At 40.5% G+C, this 21,851-nt stretch overlaps 1 protein-coding gene and 1 long non-coding RNA gene across 3 annotated transcripts in view; both read left to right on the forward strand.

The window, feature by feature from the left end:
* The window catches only part of LOC145444422 (uncharacterized), a 153,812-nt gene that overhangs the window by 49,467 nt on the left and 82,494 nt on the right, over positions 1–21,851 (forward strand). The window lies entirely within an intron of this gene.
* LOC145444398 (uncharacterized) lies at positions 856–19,868 on the forward strand. 2 transcript variants are annotated; one of them, XM_080322377.1, is made up of 10 exons: positions 895–2,468; positions 4,214–4,360; positions 6,891–7,142; positions 12,208–12,507; positions 13,212–13,370; positions 14,555–15,025; positions 16,460–16,642; positions 16,895–17,015; positions 17,975–18,047; positions 18,776–19,868. In XM_080322377.1, the coding sequence occupies exons 1-10, from the start codon at positions 2,405–2,407 to the stop codon at positions 18,908–18,910; spliced, it is 1,905 nt and encodes a 634-aa protein (XP_080178503.1). In that variant the 5' UTR covers positions 895–2,404; the 3' UTR covers positions 18,911–19,868. The 2 variants fall into 2 exon arrangements, with proteins under 2 accessions (XP_080178505.1, XP_080178503.1); XM_080322379.1 differs by lacking the exon at positions 14,555–15,025 and having other exon boundaries at positions 856–2,468.

Below are 21,851 nucleotides of genomic sequence, written 5' to 3' on the forward strand. Positions count from 1 at the left end.
CCACTGAAGGAGTTAGGGTGCTTTTTATTCGCACACGCTTATGCCCTAATTGAAATATATACAGTTATTTTCGAAATTCCAAAGAGATTCGCGGCACTGGACTGGCTTATTCGCGTCGATCACTGTACGCCACTGCACAGTGCACACTTAGTGCACATGGACACTGGACAGTGCACACTGCACCGCCACAACAGCCATCACAATTATTATCCCGCCTTATTGGCTATTGCCTGTAGCCAATAATGGCCAATATGAGCGTATGATCATCATCATCATTGGTGCATTAGCAATTTTTATCAGTTCAATACACCACAAAAATGCGATACAATGAAAAGATAGGAAAGTGTCGAAGCGACTTGGAGTAGTCTATGGAATCAGACACTCACCTTGGCCTAAGCGATGTAAAGAGGAGTCATGCACAGCACATTGCACAGTTGCACACTGAATGAAAAGTAAAGAATATAGCAGAGAAAAAAAGCGACAAGAAATGGGGCGGCATGTCATGGGAAGCGAGATCGATAGATCAGTCGTGGTCCGGTAATCTTGAGGATGGACTAGTATTTATTCAGTATCACGAATCACGAATCATATGTATGAGCCGAGTTTGTGTCTTGACCTCTTGAGACTGGCTCAGCAGCCAGGGAACCCCGGTTAAGAACAAAAGCAATAAAACGTGATTTGCACGCGAAACAAAAAGATAACAATTAGTAGAGCCCGACTCTTGGGCCGACTTATTTGCTAATCCGCCCATGTTAATAATCCTGTGTACATTTGTAGTAAGGTTGATTTTACCGTAAACTTGTTGGTACGCAACAAATTCATATAGAGCCTCAAGGTTGAGGACCACTGGTCTTCGCATAGAGGTTGGCTTCCATAACGCCCAGCCCATCCTCGTGACATATAGTAACCTTGCATGACGTATGTAACGAATCAATAGCATGGGCTCGTTGACGCGTCGTAGTACTATCAACCTCCGGCATCGCGTTTACGTCGATAGTTTACTACGGGTCGACGCCGTATTGTACCTCACGCAATGTGAGTCGAATATTGATTCTCCATTTCTACTTCAAATTGCCCGCGTTACGACGCGGCACAGGGTATAGTACGTTGTGAATGTTATGTAGTTACCAGCTATCATTGCCGGAATGCCGGTGTCAAATGAGTTGAAAGACTGGTTGGTAGATTTGACATAAGTCAGCAAATGTAGTTTCGTTCAAACATGAGCCTGTCTGTTCCTCTCCTTAAAATGCCTTAACAAGCTGCTTGCTACATTGCAAGTATGAGCAAATGTAGTATATAAAGGTCCTGTATAACGAGTGTCACATTCAACCGTCTTCGAATTGGCATAAACTACGACAATAGGTAGATTAGTGATGTTGATAAGATACATTCTGATATAACTAATCGGTATCAGTTTATTAATAATTTCATCATTTCAAAACACTACAAGACTGCGATACAATGAAAAGATAGGAAGGTGCCGAAACGACTTGGAGTACTGTCTTTGAAACCAGACACCCACCTGGGCCTAGGGCCCAAGGCGAAGCGCACTAGATGGAAAGAAATATGGGATAGCGTAAATCGACTAGTGATGAATATAGAGATGTGTTGATCGGCGAGGTTACTATGTTAGATCAAGGTCTGGTAATCTTGAGGGCTGACTATAGTATTCATTCAGTAAAAATTGCTTGAATTTCGACTTGAATGTAGTGACTTTGTTAGCTTCAAGTTTCGTGGTGCTCTTCCATTTTCATTGATCACTACTAGTCACTTTGGTCCGAACTGTCGATTCCAAGGCCAACTTTCGTCTGTCGCGAGTAATATATATATACATATATATATATCGGCTACCCTATGTCACTTTGCACCTTTCCTTGAGGTTTCAGTAAGTGGTTGCGATGACATTGGAATCGCGACGAAACAATGCTATGGGCTTGTGAAATTACAAATGTGATTTCAGTGATGACTCGCTGTTCACAATCAAACTCTAATGAGATAAATCAACGCATTGCGTGTCTTACATCAAGAAATTAGCAGACCGCAATTATATTCTAGTAAAAGGTTTGAACTGGAATCGCGTGTTCTGCTGTTGCTGGCGTGGTGCATATAATTTATTGCTGTAACGTGTAGCGCATATATATTTGTATTGGAGGGATTGATGTCATATTCCATTGAATCATTTTACTTTTCAATATGATTTGATATCATCATATACCGTGTTATGGTATATATATTTTTTCAGCTTCGCCTTTTCTCCGAGCAGGTGCTGTATCGACGATGACTGTTTTTGACTTCACAATTAGAGTGTGACGTCATAAAGCTTGTTCCGAAAGCTCGTGGCGTCTGGAACGTGCTTCACTTTAGTTACTCGACTTGGTCAGTTTTCTGCTAGTTCTGTATCGGGATGGGGTCCGTTCTTATCTCGTATCTCGTGTATGGGATGCTGCTATTGGCTGATGCAAAGAAAAGTAGGTGCTATAATATTGTGATAGCATTGATTGCTAGCTATTACTTGATTTGTTGATCTCGGCGTCGTTAGTATACTTGATCAACTTTAGCTTTCGCCAGTTCTCTATCATATCGTCCGTGTCATGTCGCGTCAATCAATTTCAATGTCTGTGGTCGGTTTCTTGCGATCCATACATTTGAAAACCATGTTCAATTGCTGAACTATAGGCTGATTATTTATTTTTAAATTATTTCATTTGCCTTGATCTTTACAGGACTGAATAATTTAATTGGTGTAGTGATCCTCTTGATGGATGCATTGTAGCAAAGCGTCACTGTTTGTGACCTTCCGCATGATTCGTGGCAGTATTGAGATTTTGACCAGTGCATACTGGTGTTAAGTTGATTCAACTTGAGTCACTTTGATAAATGAAGTTGACTTGACCGACTCAGTGCTTTAGAAATATGGATTGACGGGTGACCCGAAGTGAAATTTTCAAGTCATTATCATTGGTATCAACTGAATCAGTGTATACCTGCCGGCGGGTGCTTCTTATATAGCAGCCAGACACCTAACAATGTTTACCTTGATCACCAATGAATGATTCCTATGAACATGTCAAAATTTATAAAGATCAAAATTAATTATTTTTCGTGTTAGGATTAGAGATGATAGTGTTGAGGGTTAGAGGTGTGGGATGATGGGGTGAGGGTATTAGTGTCGGAGGTGGGTTTTGCGAATATTGTAAGATTAGGGTTGTGGCCGGGAAGGGTATTATGGCTGGCGTTAGTGATACAATACTCCCAACCCGAATGTTAGGATACCCTAACCCACCTCCAACCCTAATAACCCTCACCCACAACACTGATATCCGTCATTTCCAACCCTAATCTTATGATACCCTAACCCCCCTCCAACCCTAATTTCCGTCAACCCTCACCCCAGCGCGAAAATTAATTTATTTTGACATTTAGAAATTTTGACTTGCTCATGAAAAACATTTATTGGTGTGGTGAATATTGCTAGATGTATGACTGCCTTCGAAAAAGAGACTTAGGCCTATACCTGAAGGCTATGTTATGTCACCGGTATAGTTATCAAGTTGAAGTAGTTATGGTTTTTAGACTGTAGATATCTTACTTTGAATCACTTGTTGGGGTGACCGTGCATTTAATTGCAGTCCTGGTAAACGTTTATATAGTTTTTCAAGGTATTCTTCTACATCAATTTGGTGGGTAGTCCTGTGCTGCAAATATCACAATATATGGACCTACTGCAGAGCAATGCATAGCGAATAACTGTTTTGTGTTTGATTTGTGTGGGCTTACTTAGCAACAGTTTGATCGCTGAGTCAGTTCGACCTTAGCAATTGTATGTTATTCTAGGATTACCATGTGTCCTCCTATTTCAAGAAATCTATAATGTTCTCCTCCGACACCCAAAAGTCCCCTTTTTTTGCAGTTCATCCACTTTTATAGCTTTGAGAGTCGGGCGACCGTATAGAGACAACTAAATACGCCATAGTGGATGTGAAATCTGGGTTTCGACAGCAAGGTTGACTAAAATAACGGTCAACTACAACCGATTATATGTGGGGACGGGTCTTTCGGCAGTCTAGTCGGAAATTTGACCTTTTTTTAGTCAGCCCATCAATATTAGCAGACAAAATTTCAAATCCATATTAATGAATGCTGCGTAATCTTGACAATACATGTCGTTGATCTATTATATATTGTCCTGCTTGCATATCTTTTCATTCTTTAGGTTATAAATGCTCGGAAAATCCCGACAAGCAGTGCAGATTCCCGTTTACATATGAAGGAAAAGTCTACAATGAATGTGTTGATGGTTGGGATTATTGGTGCTATATTGATGATGCCGAAAATTATGAATATTGCAAATTATGTGAAGGTCAGTGAAGATTATCTCATTACAACTGCCGATACAGTGAGTGATCCTTATATGTGAATGAGAGCCAATGAGAGCTCATCATCTGAACTGTGGTAATTATTCGTAGGCCTTTGTATAAGTCCTCCCCGTTTTGCATTAGCTAATGCTGTGGTTCTCACCTATTCAGCTAGGAGACCAGTATATTTTTAGACAAATTTTGCGGACCGGTGCACCTTGAAAAAATATACATTACCAAAAAATGTAATTACGAAAAATGTATGCACCTCAATATCAAACATCGGAAATTTCAATGTAATGACAAATCTGCAGCTGGTTTTTGATGTTACATGTGTTAATCTTGTTCTATTGAAGTTTCTGCAAAGCCAAGTCAGGTTCTGGCTCGTTTTATTGATATTTTTATCATTTCAATACTCCGTAAGATTTCAATGAGATGAAAAGATAGGAATGTGTCTGAATGACCTGGAGTAGTCTTTCAAGATAATGATATAAAATGTGCAAGAGATAAAAATGAAGTGGCATGTGACGGTAGGCGACGACTAAATGTCATATCTTGATAATCTTGGTAATCTGGAGTGTACTCATTCTGAAGAATCTGTTTGTGTTCTGGCTTCGATTGTTCGGTTTCTTTTGAAAGAACTGACTCGCCTGTTTGCTAGCCTCTATTGTGCTGCCGAATGCCCCTTACTGCTGAATTCAAGGAATTTTGTTGAAGAAGTCTTTCCAACTTTCAAATATGACTGGCTTTGAACGAGTTGTAATCTACTTTTAAAATCTTTCGGTACAACACTTAACAGCATTGTGACGTAGGCCAAAACAAAAGTACTCCACAAATTCTATATGGCAACACGTTTTCTCGATCAATTAAAAATTGTATATTGCATTTCTCCTGTCAATGGTTTTTTTTTTTAAATTTATGGCATTTTGCAATCAAGCTGTAAAAAGTAGGCGACAATTAAATATATTTGGCATACCAGCAGGAAAGTTGATGCAGATTGTCGGTTGAGAATCTCTGCGGTAATGTATGCCGAGCGAGATAGTGTAATGGTTATGCGTCCGGCTTCTCGAGCGGTAGGTCGTGGGTTCGATCCCCGGCCGGGTCATACCAAAGACCCGAAAATTGGTATCCGCAGCTATCCTGCTAGGCGCTCAGCAATCACGGATAGCATGGAGGAGAAAAAAAACGGGGGCGCAGACTAGATGACCTCCTGGGGCCGTATCGCAACTCCGTCGTCAAAAGCATCTCGATGGTGCAGGCGAAAAAGAATATCATATCTCTCTCTCTCTCTCTTTGAAAGAAATGGCACAAACGTAGGACCAGATTTAAATCCGCACTAGATATGTTCCTCATCCAGCCTGAGATGTATATCATCGGCTACAGAATTGAATTTGGAGTCCTCAAAATCGTTATTTTTATATTATTACTAGGGCTGGGCAAAATCGAGTACCTGAGTGATTCGATTCTGAATCACGTAAAATGCTTCGAGTCGAGTCGAGTAATCGAGTATTACTCATTATGACGTCATAGCAGAATATTATCTGTCAAAGTTCAAATATGTACCTTTTAAGCGACCACAAGAATATAATGCCTGTTATCCATCATATTAAGGATACTTCCAGCATACCGATTTCATTGCACTTGGTGACAATATTGTGGGATGATCATGACTTCGGAAATGTGCTATTTCCAGTAACGTTCGTAGCTTTGTACTTCATGTTTCGTATGCTGCGATACCGCCAATCAAGGTTTCAAGGCTTCAACAGTGAAATTAGCATAAACTCGTTGATCGTTGATAAACTCATCGTTGATAAATCAACTTTCAGTGGTGAGGAGCGTATAATTTCAGTACTCGAAAAAATCGTCTTTTACTACTCGACTCGAATCATTAAAATTAATACTCGATTCAGATTCGAGTACTCGAATCATTGTGCCCAGCCCTAATTATTACACCACAAGGATAATTGAAAACGCTTTTATAAATCACTGTTGGACAACTAGAAAGTTCTTGAGCTTATCCCAATTACATTAGAATTAGAATTATAGTTACACAAAGTTATAATTCCAATGACTTGGGAAATTGAATTAAAGTTCTGGCAAATGTCTGTGTACGCCAAGCTTGGCTTGTTTCGCACGACACAGTTCTCCAGTAGCATTTTCAGGAAAACCAGAAATTACATTAAAATTAACGATAGAACATCAGTCAGAACACTTCACGAATTAGATAAGATTTAGATAGTCGGAAATTTTTGCTCTAATTAGTTTGATTGGACAACTAGAATCATCCATTTGTTCAAGTGATGTTTTGTATTTGAAACTAGAGGGGCTCGAAGTCTCGGACCATCATCAAAGGCTAAGAGTCAGTAAAAGTTTTAGAACCACTACTGTTGAAAGTCCCCACTTATGGTTGCTAAAGCCTATGTGACGGATGTATTTAATAATTCATTACGCTCTACCAGTCCACGTCTGTATTTTTAATACTGCAACAACCTTTATCAATGAAATCCACTTGAACATGAGAATTCAATCTTACAGTTCCGGACGCGACAACAACGGATCTCATCAATGCAACTTCTGCTAAAACAACTCCGTCTGCTGATTCCAATTTATTATCAACTGTGTGGGCGACTGCAAAATCCGTAATTACGAGTAAGGCACCGACAATTGATATTGAACATGAGGCATCTGCAATATCTGTATTGCAATCAACGACAACTGTTATTCCGGTATCAAGTTCAGCCTCGACTCTGCAGACAAGTCGGTCTGCCGAAAGCCGGAATAATCCAGGTGAAAGATATTGTGCTTTAAAAATCTTTCGAAATTTTATACTTTTTCAGAATAGTCAAGTAGGTTTTGGCGAATTGCACTACTTGCTAATGTGGTTATATTTCCACAGTACTGCCGATTCTGCTTTTTTGTAGACTACTTCATAGACAAAACTACTCAATTTTTAGGTTTTTGATTCTGTGCAGGAGAAAGTAGTTCTCATGTATGGAATGGAAGGTTGGTTTTAAGGCACTTCTTGGTGAATAAAATTGTCATGCAGCTGAGCTAAATACTCCACGATTCACAGTAATTTTTATTTCGAAAAATAGCACCTCACTAATCGCTTTGCGGAAGTATCGAAGATGTAACCTGCGTAGGCGCTGGACCCGGGTATGCTAGGCTTGTGCGGCATACATAGGAATTGTTTTGGGTATGCGGCATACCCAGAATTCCGTTAGGTCTGTAACTGACTGGCTGGTGAATTGATTGATTTGGAAATAAGCAATGTATTTCGTAGTGCTGCCGAACATGTGAGCAAATCTGCAGCAATACATTCAGGCGCGTAGCGAAACCCCGTCCTTTTGAAATGACCATTCTGACATTAATATTCAATTGCAATTCAGTAAGTCGCATTTTATCAGTGTTGCGCGTGGCCATGGCGGATTAGCGAGAAGTGTGTTTCCAATTAGCGAGAATCAGAATCGTTTGTGCACAATGTAATGCAACACGCGATCTGCCGCTGAGATGATTGCAGAATTAGGTCATTGCTTGCGGCACGCTCTGTAATCGTCGCTGTCCTGATTTATCGCGTCTCCATCAAACCCAGTTCCGCTGGCTTGACGAATCGCATCTGCAATAGGCCCGGCGCGCACTATGCCATCGTTGGCCTACTTATTTGCGTCTGCAAAAGGTCTGGTAGGAAATAATGTCATCGCTGGCCTAACTATCGCATCTCGGGTCTAGCATGCTTAGGCTCCTTATCTCTCGATTGTGATTAACACTAGAACGATCAAGTGGCTTTTTTGACGCATTTTCATTATTGAAAAGCTGGCCTTCAGTCAAATCTTACGCTGTTCGGCTGAAACTTCTTGACCATTTTATGTAGGTCACCTTACCTATGATTTTCATCACTCATCTAGTACAAATAAAAGAGTTATACACAGAACTACCTACAACTACCGAGTGGCTTTTTTGACGCATTACAGTTTTTCTACCTTCAGGCATCGCAGTTTCATATTCTTGAAAGTGGGTATGTATCTGATAAACGCAGAAAAGCCGTTTGTAACAACAGAACTTTGTTAATATCGACTTGGTCTAACTGTGTTAGCAACAACATCCCTTGTAATAGAAGGCCCTGGATCTTCCTCGTTCCGAGTCACCAAAGCTATGTAATATTATATTTCTGAAGCTCAGCGTGTTACAGGACATGCCATTTGAAATGTACCATTAGACCAAGCCGACATCTGTATTGTCCATACTAATATACTAGGGTTGTACAAGGGCAAAGGGCCTTTTCTCCGGTCTACGGGATGGATCTTTGGGGGGAGAGGGAGCTGAATCTAGTGAATTGAATGCATATGAGGACTGAGGGCATGAGTGCATTATGTTTAGTCAGGCCCTCTCGAAGAACAGGTTTATGGAAGTCATGAGCTTTCTATTGACATGAGGAGTAAAAAAAAGGTGTGGACTCGATAAAGATAATATTGTTTTCGTTCATTACATGGTCGAAATGCCAGCAAATAATTGGGGTAAAATGTCAGATGCTGGACGCTGCTGCTACCAAGTATCTGTACAAGGGCGTCTCATATTTAGGCAAGAATAGGACAGGACACCTCTTCCATAATCTATACATTTGCCAAGCGTAGTAATGTAAAGAGTCTGATGTAATCCATCTCGAAACAATGTTACGTGAATGTGGCTGTATACGCTTGGAGAAGCAAACGAAGTCGCAGTTGACACTATTGTCAAAAGTTGCTTGAAGCTACCCAGGACCAGAAGGAACACAGGCAGCTTCATTTAGCCACACTTTTCAAAGCTATCATCTTGTTGATAAGCGTAACGGCGAGATGCCAGTGTAGAGATCGAAGTTGTACACATATACATTGAGTTCACTCCAACCGGAGGTAACTGTTTCCTTCATAAACAACACAAACAAGAAACACAACACAAACAAGAAACCAGTAACAGTTGAATGTTATAACGAAACAAAACCAGGTGGTCAGGTTGCAAGGCAGTATTCTATGACGGTACCAACAAGTTGACGCCGGCCCGTGCATGTTTTCTTAGAATGTGAATAATCTTCTACTTGCCAAAATGCTGATACTATAAAAATATGCAAATCAAGGATTAGTTGCGAAATTACATTATGCAAATCTTATCTGATAAGCTTTATGATATGTCAGCAATAACCAACAATGATGATGTGGCTAAAGCGGATCTGGAACCTACTCTAAATTTTTAAAGAACGTGCTCAAATACCAAATGCGCACCATAGAGCAACACTTATATGTTACGCCAAAAAACGGCGATTTGTTTTTATAAGTGTTGACCTAAGGTGTATGTAAAATATTGCGAGTAGCTGTGAGCGCAATAAACAATGGTTTCTGATGCCGTTTGTTGAGATTTGTGCTGATTTTTAGCTCCGGTAAATGCATTTAATCGAAGAAAATTCAACAAGCGTCAAAAAAGCCACAAGGTAATTTTAGGTAGTTCGAAGTTCCGGTAGTTCTAGTGTTGAAGATTGACATTGCGAAACTGAATGACATCGGATGTCCGCAAACATGTGCGTGCGATGCGTGCGTACATACGTACTTGACTTCCGCTAATACTTGAACATACCCATCAGAAGATGAGTGTCAAAGCTTGAGTTATTAAAGATGGGAAAGGTTTAAACCACCAGAAATCGATGCCATTATAGGATATAGACTTCATAACAACTCGGCTATGCGCCTGAATACATTGATCGAACGCGAGTATTTAGAAGATGCAACGCGAGTTAGCAAGACCAAGATGTCGACATGGAAGTGGCACTGCGCTCTAAAAATGTGGCCTCAAATTGAAGGGCGAAACGCAAAAATTTTTTAGCCGCAGCCATTGATATCAGATCGCCGGCGTAATGGAGCTGCAATTTATTGAAACTTCCACAGGAACTTCACGCTCCAGCTGTCGCGGCTGCGCGTCGTTCCTTAACCCGTTACATGGCACGATGTCTTCACCGTCGCACTTGCTCGACGCGATTAGGCAGTCTCGTAGAAAACGATGTTTAGGTAGTTGTTGACATATTTGCTTCATAACATCGGCTGACAACTATCTAAAGTTCGTTCTCTGCGTTACTGCCTAATCGCCTAAATGCCTAATTTTTTCGTTTTGCCCTTCAATTTGAGGCCACATCAGTTTTAGAGCGCAGTGCCACTTTAAAGATGTCAATTTCCATAGGCGTGAAATGTGGCGATTGTCATCTCGTGCCGTGCAGGAATATGATATCTGATGCGCTGGCCGGAACTATCGCGTCTTCTGTGATTGTGATGTCAGACTGGCTCAGACATTGAACATGGACGGAATTGATTGAAATACATACTGACCGTGAACAGACAGCGGCGTAATTGATTTTGATTAACGATGGTACTAAAACGGAAAGATCAGAGAATGTCTTGCAGGCTCTTGATATCGAAAATTCTGACTCTTCTGAAAGCAGAGTTACTAATGAATAGAGTCCAGAACAGACTTTCCAGTTGGAAAAGAATTCCTGTAACTTCAGTTTATTAGTCGTCGCCAAGGATGCGTATTCGTTTGTTCTTGAGGCGGAGCGATTGAAATCTCCTGATTGTTGCGGGAGATTGCGAGCTCGCTAATAGACTACACAAATGCACAGTCGGACTCGCTAAATCTTATGGTAGCATGATGTGCCGAGCATATGTATATCATATGTGCGAGTCCGTTACACAAGGATGCTGTCATTCGATCGATGTATTATTGGCATTGGTGCATGTACTTTACCGTAATAAACTGATGCTACCTTGGTAAATTTGAAATGAATTCAATCAATTGAGCTAGCGACCGGCTGGCTATAATGCGCCTGCTTAGTAGTGTCGTAATTTTGTCACCAAATACAAGTGACAGGTGATATTGAACGCTTGCGAGTCGGCTCATTTGTCAATTCTGACGCACTATGATGCTAGCCCTTTGTGACGTTATCAATCCCGCATACCTAGGGAAAATTAGGGTTCAGCGCCTATGGTATCCTGCAATTTCAAGAGTAGCCACCTTCCAATTAACTTCTAAAAGTATACGACCCCTCGACTGAATCTACTTCTTGAAACTAAACTATCTGAGCACTTTGTCGACCTTGATTTGTGATTTCTATGTGAAGTCGTGTTGTCATGGAAATCGTCACTTCTACTTGTACTTTAGTAGAAATTTACGCCGTTACTTCTACTGCTACTGCTCGAGTACCAACAATGAATACTTCAACCACCTCAGGTTGTATCACGACTTTTAGCTATTTCGATCCTGCACTGCCACTGCAATTTCTCCATTTTCCAAATCCAAAATTTTGCACTCCAATAACTTCGCTTCTATTTGTTGGAATTGAGCCAAATTTGTTGTGAATCGTTTTTTCAGACAACCTAACAATTTCATGGGGTAACCAGACAAATTTGAAGACATTTTATATATATTTTTATTAGATAAATCCAGAACTTGGTATGTAGCGTTTTTTTAGGTATCCCAACAATGGAATCAAGTACCCAGTGAAATTTGAAAAGAAGTTATTTTCAAACAGCCCTATTGTACCAGCATCCAACTTCTTGCATTTTGAAATGCAATTGAGAATAATAAAATTACTAAACCCTAAGGAACGCGGTTTATTTCAAACATCCTCATAATGTTTTTTATTTAAAAATGCACTGTTGACGAATTTTAGAACCAAGCTGCTGTGGAAAGTACCCTACCTATAAGCGGCTATACCTATGTGATCGGATATTATATATTCTGCCAGTTAGCTTCTCTGTATTTCTAATGCAGTGGTATTATTATTGCCAACTTTTTTCAATGAACACCACATCAACTTGATAATTTGATTTTTCAGATTCCGAAGCAACTACCACAACGGCTTACATTGATGCGACTTCTGAATCTGCAGATTCCGATTTATCATCCACTGTGCGTATGACTGCAAAGCCAGTAACTACAAATGAGGCATCGAAAATTGACCCTGATAATCACATCGAGGCATCCGCAATCTCGTCGAGCGCTACAGACGTGGAAGACAAAGCTACAAATTCACGTTCCTTGTCTTTCATTGTTACCTCTGTATTAAAATCAACAACGACTGTTAGTTCATCTTTGCAGACGACAAGTCCACCTTCTGAAAACAAAGAAAGCAAAGGTGAAATATAGCAGGCGGGTTGTGTTCTGAGGCGGGCAGTAATGAAATACTTGAATATTTTTGTTTTGATAGTACTTCCACTTTGGTTGAGGGTTTTAAGCAAAACTGCTCTCTTTGTAGACTTGGGATTTTGTGGAAAGTAGTTCATCTGTATGTCTGCATCGCCTCAACGAATGAAATTGTCATGCAGACCGAGCGCAATTGTACCCGTTTGTGGTGTCATTAATGATTTTGCGTTAGCCGCAAAGATGCACAATTTCATTATCCAATTCAAACGTATATTCATATTGAAGTAAATCCGAATATTTTCGGCGACACTTGTCGGGGGGTATTCGTCAGCAACTTCTAGAGAATAGAGAATTTGTATATCGACAACGGTACCGCCAAACATGGTCGAATTCTAAAAGTATGCGGCAAATCTACGTTGTGAAACTACTTGTGCACTTTTCGGCCTTCATTTTCAGTTCAGTTTTGACTTGTCTTGGAAATCAATACTTCCACTTCTACTTGATTTAAAGTAGGCGTTTACTTCCACTGGAGTACCAACCATGACACTCCAGTACCGATGATGACGACTTTTGACCTCCTGTGGTTGTATTATGACATATACAGCTACTGCGATCTTGAATTGTTGGATTGCTCCGAATGTTGAATATGCCGCTTGATTTCTTATGTAAAAAAACTGGCATTATTTCTTTTGACAGTGTCGAGATGTTCGATGAATAAAGAATACCCGTGCCAGTTTCCGTTTGAACACGGGGGCAAGCAACACTACGAATGCATATACAGCTCCTGGACCCGCAATTATTGGTGCAAGAACAAAGAGCCGTTGACGCACTTTGCCTATTGCGAGATATGTGACGGTATGCAATGATTTGCATTGAAAGGGAATGATTGCAAGTGTGGAATCGGCGCTGAAACTGTTATACACAGTGTTTCAGTTTAGCACAGTGATTTGAGGTGTTTAGTTCCTAACGATCTCGAGTTCTCGACAGCGAATCGTGTAACGCAGGGGGTTCCAGACCTTTCAGAATTTTAATAAATCAATGACCATCATCACCAACCTTTGAAAAAGTTCGGAAACAAATATTTTCATTGGTAAAAATACCGTTTATACCTGGGGCTCCCAGCCTTTTTTACGCCGTGGTCCCCTTTTGAGAATTTTTGAAAGTCAATTGCCCACTGCTTTTTCAACCACTTCGCAAAGTTGAGGACCGTTGTTTATACTGTGAGCTAGCCGGTTAGTTGAAATGATAAAATGATATCAATACAACACGCGATAAACATGATCGCAAATTAATAGTTGTTGCCTATCCGGTATTGATGGTCAGGCTTGTTTTTGCCGTGGCAATGTCTTCATTGCTCTGTTGTTGTTGAAAAGAACCAGCTACCTGTCATATTGGATATGCAAGACGCTATGTTGCGTTGTGTTCATTGTTGTAAATCCACATCAATGGCAACGGCACATCCTTCTTCTAGCGGGGTAGCAGTTGCAAAAATTTTAGAAATATATTTAGCAATCTAACTGTAAAACAAAAGTAGCTTGCTGCTATGCTAGCATTTTTATGAAATTTTAATTCATTTCTTTTATTGTGGAGTCGACCCAATATTAAAATGTCAATATTAATAAACCTAAATGTGAAACAGTACGTTAACTTGATGTCAAGAAGTACCTTACAGCTGGTCTGCTATTTTTGTTCAATTTTTATTTAATATGGAGTAGACTTGAGTTGAACATATTAATACTAATATATTTGAATATTATATTGAAATGAACCCGGATATTTTCGGCTGACACTCGTCAGGGGTAATGGTCAGCAAATGGTAGAAAATTGGAAACAACATTGTATGATAAATTTATAAGCAAAACAAAGTTGGGAAAGTCAATATCCCGATTTGGCTGTACCGTACTTGATTTCATCCAATTCTTTTTTTTGTTCCAGTAGAGTGGACGTGGCTACATGATAATTTTTCAAAATTTTCAGTAAAACGGGCTCGTGCCCCCCGGGTTGGGACCCCCGCTATAAACTGATGTGAAATTTTTCAGAAAATGAAGTTGCCCCTGAAAATCCGATGACCACCAAAAGCCCCACCACTGTCCTCTCCTCAGCAAGGCCCGTCGACGAAAGGCTTTCAAGCACCACAAAGAAAAGGATATTGTCTACAGTTGCGTCGGTGATATCGTCAGAGAGTCCCTCCCCCAGTACCCAATTCTATTCGCCTAAATCAAAAGTTTCACTGACGACATACAGTGATGCAAAGCCGAATTCTGAAAGGCAGCAGATGTCTTCGACCACAGTGGCTCCTGAACAGATCAACTCCACCCCCGAAAAGATCCTTTACGATCCTGCGGTTTCAAGAGCTTTCATCACTACCAGGCCCACTACTACGGAGCTTGATCAGAAGGAGATTGCAAGTTCAGCCAAGCCCGAACCTACACCCCTCGTAGAGATTCCGATTACCCCGAAATCCAAGCCTGCAACCGAGTCCTCTCCTCCTACCCAAAGCCAATATCAAGGTGTGTCAAGCTGTCTGTAACAGATGGTAGATTGTGTTGGTTTGTGTTGTGGTCGGTAGCGCACTGGCTTGCATCAGCATGTGTTGTTGTGTTCACTACATGTCGGTTCTTGGGTTTGGTGAAATCGACTACCCTATATTGATTCGATTCGGAATCGTTCATGTTTGAATGTTGTAAAAAAAGTTCAAATAAGCATCTTTTATCCGACCTCAAGGTATATAATTAGAGTTCTACATCACGTTAAGATAATTTTGCATTTTTTGACTTACCTATTTCATTAATGAGCATGTAATTTTAGTCCTCGAAAAACTCGAATCGTTGGAATACTCTATTGAGATTCGAGTATTCGGATGATTGCGCTCAGCCCTAGTTATTATATTCCCTACATGTCGGTTGGTGTAAAGTTGAAATATTACCAACTAATTTTATGGTCTCGCCAAGATTTAGTCAGCAACCAAGTACTTTTTACTGCAGATTATGTTTGGGTCTTTTTTGCCTAATTTGGGTGCGCTGAATCCGAATTTGGACATTTGTTTTCTCTCGCGTCGCGTTTTGGAGATAGTCTATCTATTGGTGGGTGGCGGTCAGTAACTTTTGCATTTTCATAGTGCTCAAGTAGATTTTGCGTTCTTGTCTTTTTCTTGTGTTTTTTGACTACTTCTACTTAGCAGTTTTTAAGGCAAAGCCACTAACATTTTAGAGTTTTCATTTGTGAAGGGGAAAGTAGTTTTGTGGTACGCTTGCATCGCTTTTATGAGTGAAATTTACCTGACAACTGAGCGAACGCTCAAGACGTGTACCGATATAGTTGGTTGACGGTCTCCCAACTAGCGGATTTTGAAAATTGAGTTGTTCTAATCCTAGTTGTAGTTGTGGGTTTTCAAAAGTCATTCGTTTTAGACGTGGATTTTGAAAGTATTAGTACCAATTCTATTTGCGTATTTTCAAAATCCAGTAGTTTTTTCAAGTCTGGAAGGAACCCTGTATCTTGGTAACTGAACCATTTCTGAATATTGCACCTATTTGTAGTGTGATTTTGTATCGGCCACAAAGATGCATCCTGTGATTTCAAATGTAGGCAACCGCTTAAAGTATTCGACCCATCCACCGAATCTACTTTTTGATTTGAGCGCGAGTATTTTTCGTACCTTTATTTTCTACTTGCACTTGAAGTAGTTTTGAACTGTCTTCGAAACTGCTACTTCTACTTTTAATGGAGTAGAAATGCACTGCATCACTTCTAGTTGAGTAGCGACGAAGACTACTTTGACCACGTCTGGTTTCAACAATGCACTGTTTCATTTTTTTTCGTTCTATCTGATTAAAGAAGACATCGCGCCAACATTCTTTGTGGAATGTGGAGATCGGATATTATTTTCAGAAATGAGAATAACTTTGTAACAACGATCTCAACTTCATCTCATTGATTTCCAGATGAGGAAGAAAGCGTGCAAGTTTTGGATTCGCGAAATTTGAAGACTGCAAACATACTGGCGGTGTCTACCACGGATGAAATTTCAACGGGGATGACAACCACGCAGAAAGCTATTGATTTGAGACTGGTCAAAGTCCCGACGCATCGCAACTCTGCCACTGATAACTACAATCAAGATGAAGGTATGCGTTGCCGTCTGACTGGGTTGTAATGACTCGACTCAAGTCGCAATTTTTCGGTGACTTCACTCGACTCGAAGGAGTTATGTGAGATTGACCAAGTCGCAAGGTTCCGAGTCACAAGTCAATCTCACATATAAAGTTTTGACTCGAGTCAAGTTAATCTTTTTCAATTCATTGCGACCCTACAGACCACCGCTGGTGGATGTCATGATCATATTTGTTGAGACATCACCGAGTTTCTACGCTTCTCAGATGGCGAAAAAGCCAACGGCAAATCAGGCCACGTTACGATTATCCTCATCATCTTGTTGCTTCTGGTCATCATCACCGGCGTTTTTGTGATTGTTCTCTGCTTGCGAAGACGCCGTCTCAGGTTGGTTGGTTTTACTTTTCTCTACAAGTCTCTGGTAAAGATTATGGCGGGGCAAAATCGAGTGCCTTAGCGATTTACTTGAAACGATTTTTTCCTCAAATCCTACTGGCTACTTGATAAAATTGTTAGGTTACCCAATTGAAGCCTGCACACCGAATTTGGTTCAATTCCAACCGGTAGCCGCATTGCTACAGGAGAAGATAGGTTTTTATTTACTATAAAAATATGAATTGAAAAAATTTCAAATTTTTCTGTTCACCCCATGAAAGTGTTCGGCTGTCTATAGAAACGATGTTCACCAGATTTGACTCAATTCCAACTATCGGAAGCGGAGTTGTTGGTGTCGAAAAATTTGGTGGTGCCCGTAAATACTATTTTATTCAAATCCAAAATTTTTCGACGGCAATAACTCCGCTTCCAGTGGTTGGAATTGAGCCAAATTTGGTGAGCATCGTTTCAATAGACAACTGAACAATTTCATGGGGTGAACATAAAAATCTGAAATTTTTTTATTCATTTTTTTATAATAAATAAAAAACTTTCTTCTCATGTAGCAATGCGGCTACCGGTTGGAATTGAACCAAATTCGGTGTGCAGGCTTCAATTAGCTAACCTAACAATTTTATCTAGCAGCCAGTAGAATTTGAGAGAAAAAGTCATTTTTAAACAACCCTAGTGCGCGCAGCTTTGTAGTACCTATTTTGTATACAACGATGCTACCAGTCGAGGTTTACAGCATTCCGCACGCCGTGGTGTTGTATAACACTATCGCAGGTATGCTTCTCGCAGATATATCAACTCTTTGCTTCAAGGAGTATATAATTTCAGTGAGATTGAGCATTAATTATTATCAACGAAAACAAGAGTTTCCATACTTTTTTTCACTGTGGAAGCCCCGGTTATGATATGCCGTTTGACTTTGTCATGTGCCTGATACTTGGATTTGATTTACCAAACAGAGCTTCGAAACATCAAGAGGCTGAGATCGGTGAATCGGGCGACAATCTGCTGAAACAGAACGGAAGCGACAAAGTGAGTTTTTAACGGAAGGGGTCAAATCCGTCGGTGTTTGCTACTCGGGTAGAAGTAAAAATAAAACCAAAAATGTCTACTCGATTACAGAAAGTAGGTATTTCCCCAGTCATTTCAAAACTACTACCAAGTAGAAGTAGAATATGGAGATCTTGGAGAGGTATTTAAGAAAGTAATTTTTAAAAGTAGATTTGGCCGATAAGTCACTTAGTTTTAGCGGTTAATTGTAGGCGGCTAACTTTTGAAATTGCGAGATGCGTCTTGGGATCGATGCACCATGGCTGATGGCAGCATATGTAGTCACTTTCGTCTAGTGATGATGAGAATTTCGCTAAAAAAAGTGATGTATGCTCATGCCAAAACTACTGTCTGCTTTACAAAATTCAAATGAATAGTATATTCATATTGAAATGATCCCGAATATTTTCGGCTGACACTCGTCAGGGTTAATCATCAGCAACGAGAGTCGGCCGAAGATATTCGGGTTCATATCGATATGAATATAGTATTCAATTGTCTGTTGAAGTTCTGTAACTCCAAGAAGCTCTCAAAAACCGAAATGATAAAACGTTGAGTAGTTTCGCCTACAAAAAGCAATGCACGTTATTTAAAACCTACTTCGAGTACTAGCAAAAAGTAGCTCAGTATTTCGGTTTTTATCGAATGTCAAAAATTTATCGACGCTTCAGGCTCGATGCATCTTTTATTACCGCGGGCTTCATTTTCAGAGCGTTTCCGCCGACGGAAGTCAAGAGATGCAGCCACTAAACGAGAACTGTAGCAAAACAACACCAGGCGACTACGTCGTCATCAAAGATGGGACTGATTCCAAAATAGATCGCAAGGCCACCGTGACTGTTTGATGTCGGCCGAGGCTCCGTGACTTACTGTGATAGTTTGACGATGGACATGCGTGAAACGTCCGTGTGTGCAGGCCTGGGCAACTAAAAAATTCTCAGATTTTCCTGATTGGAGCAGAATTAGGATTACAGCTACAGTATTTTTCAAAATTCGATTTCAATGGGAATGACTACATTCACAAAAACTTGAAATTGAGTCGGATTCCAAATTAAAACGAAATAAGTTAACTTCAAGTTAACTTCATATTAAATCAAGAGTTCATTCCCATAAGCATGAGACTGGAAAATGTCTGTACACCAAGCTGCGCGCCATACAGCTATCCTGTAGCATTTTCCGGAAAACCATAGAGTAGAATGATAACTGCAACATATTAAGCCTAGGTAAGTAGATACGAATTAGATTAGTCATTTTACTCTTAATTAGTCAAATGAAACAACTGGAATTGTGTAGTTGTCCAAGTCTGCTCGCGTGTGATCAATGTGATCATGTATCGCTAACTCTTAGTGGAGGCTAAACACTATGATATCTGTTGAACCATTATTTAACGAATCATTTTCAAGTGAAGTCCGAATCAGTTGCAGTTCAATTCATGTAACCTAACGAGAGATTTGTTTCGAGTATTCGACATTGGCCTCGACGCATACCTTTTCTCTATTTTTGCGTTTGGAGGCGCGCATATTGTGTTAAATGCATATTTACTTGACTATACGATTACGTTACTTATTTCTGCTGATCCCGTTTTATGTTGCGTGCGGTAACGCGCAAGTGTTGCGACACGTTCAGCTGCTGTCGACTATTGCAATTATTTTCCTGTCGCGGTGTTCGCGCGCTGAACGGGGTTACTTCGTATGGGGTGGTGTTCGTCACTCGCAAGTTCAAAATATTTTTTGTTAGTACGATTCGTGCGTTCGTTGTTGAGTTGGACTGTTCCTTTATTAATATATGTTTTGTTGGTATCGATTCTTGGTTTTTCGAGCGGGAGGAAACGAGGCAGCGTTACAATGGTTCTTCTTCTCACCTTTACTACCTTGACGAACTCAGAATTATTGCTTAGCCACAAAAAAAACAGAACTCTACCACGTCACACATTTAATAGGTTGCTCTAAATACTAGTTCACAAAATGTGATGTGCGTCAACGAGAGTCTAACAATGGTTCCCAATGTGGGTGATACCGCCCCCCATCCCCCCAGGGTGCGGTCTAGGGGGGCGATGGCGCGTTAAAATCGGCTATATTGGAGTCTAGTCGCAGAAATAACCTTTTTTTTTATTAGTCAATTCCCGAAAATTTAGCTGAAAAAGTGTCAACTCGCCGATGATAACAGTTTGTATGCCCATTTTTCGGTTTCCAACATTTGGGGGGGGGGGGGATGATCGCTGTGGAGCTTGAAATGGGGCGACGAGTCGAAAATTGTTGGGAACCGCTGGTCGTGATTTTCATACGAAAGGAGGATAACGAATATTTGCTGCGTGTCAGTGTAACTTCTGCTGAGTTGAGCGTGTGTCTTGAGTGAAATGTGATCATTTGAAGACGATCTATATGCCTCAAGAAATGCATTTCCGGTTTCTTTGCTCGTTATATTATAGACTTCGCTCGAAAGAAAGATGGAACCAAATGCAGAGTGTGTTGATCACAAATATTTGAACTAACCGATGGCAGATTTCTGAGCTGATACCGACCAGTGTTGGGATGACTCGAGTCAATTTGCAAGAATAACTTGACTTGACGCTTCAAAAATGTGGATCGACTCGTGACTCGGTTTACGAGTCAAAATATCAAGTAAACAGTGTCAAATAAATCGCCGTATCTTATGTATGTTCGCGATACGCCAAGTGTCACTTGTGAGAGCAACCAGTCATGCATTGATTGTGTACGTTTCACTGGTCCTCCATTGTTCCATGACAAATTCATTGACCGCAAACGAAATGATCACACCGTACCTTGTCGTAGTAGTAGTAGATTAGTCTAATAGCAACGGATCTCTGTTTCTTGGATGGCTCAGTGCTTACGTTGCGCAAAGCCCCCCTTTACATACCATCTTGTATAATTTGAATCGAACGAATATATAGTTTATGCATTTATATTCTCATAGATGTGTAAATGGGTAGTGCATTGTATCGTATCAATTTGTATCAACTTATCGCGGCTTCGTATTCGATCCTCTCTATTTTGGCTGATAATATCAGACTGCAGTATGTACCTTAGTTAGGCTACTCACATATTCTATTAGCAGTTCTAGGTGTGCGTGAGCAATACAACGCCATTCTGTACGTATATTTAACTTTATACTCGTTATTTGATTCAAAATAAATGGCCAGTTAATCTGTCTTTCATACATCTAGCAAAATATAATGACTTCATCACTCATGCTTCGAAAATTCAATTTGACTGGAAATGTGTCTTGACTCGAGTCACCTCCAAAAAACGAGTGACTTGACTTGACTCGAGTCACCTTCGAAAATCGATTGACTTGACTCGAGTCAAAATGTGCAATGACTCGAGATGACTCGTGACTCGAAGGTAGGCCTAGTGACTTGATCCCAACACTGATACCGACACAACTTGTACCTTCACCGAAAACTCGGATATTCTATAGTAGGGATCACCAAAGCGGGCTCCAGGTCGCTCGTAAGGAACAGCTGAATCGCCCTCTTTGCCTCGCGTGGCAGTAGCAAATATTTAAATGATAGCTTTTGAAGATCGAAAGTTTCCCGTGAATATCAGTTGAACAGTCGAGTGAGTCGACCCTGAGGAACATGCTAACGCAGTTCCGATTGAGGGTGTTGCTTCCTCGCACCCAAGGAGCGAGCGGAATCTAATTGTTAGCTTCTACTTCCGAACCTGTAGACGCGGAGATTGGCGCCCAGTACGGCAACGCAACAGAACTCGAAGACGCTGGTTCGAGTCCTGGGTAGAGTTATTTTTCTTGGTACCGACCGAAAGG

This window comes from Botryllus schlosseri, chromosome 8 (genome assembly GCF_051294905.1).
Source record: "Botryllus schlosseri isolate E-star chromosome 8, Bs_hap1, whole genome shotgun sequence".
NCBI lineage: Eukaryota > Metazoa > Chordata > Ascidiacea > Stolidobranchia > Styelidae > Botryllus > Botryllus schlosseri.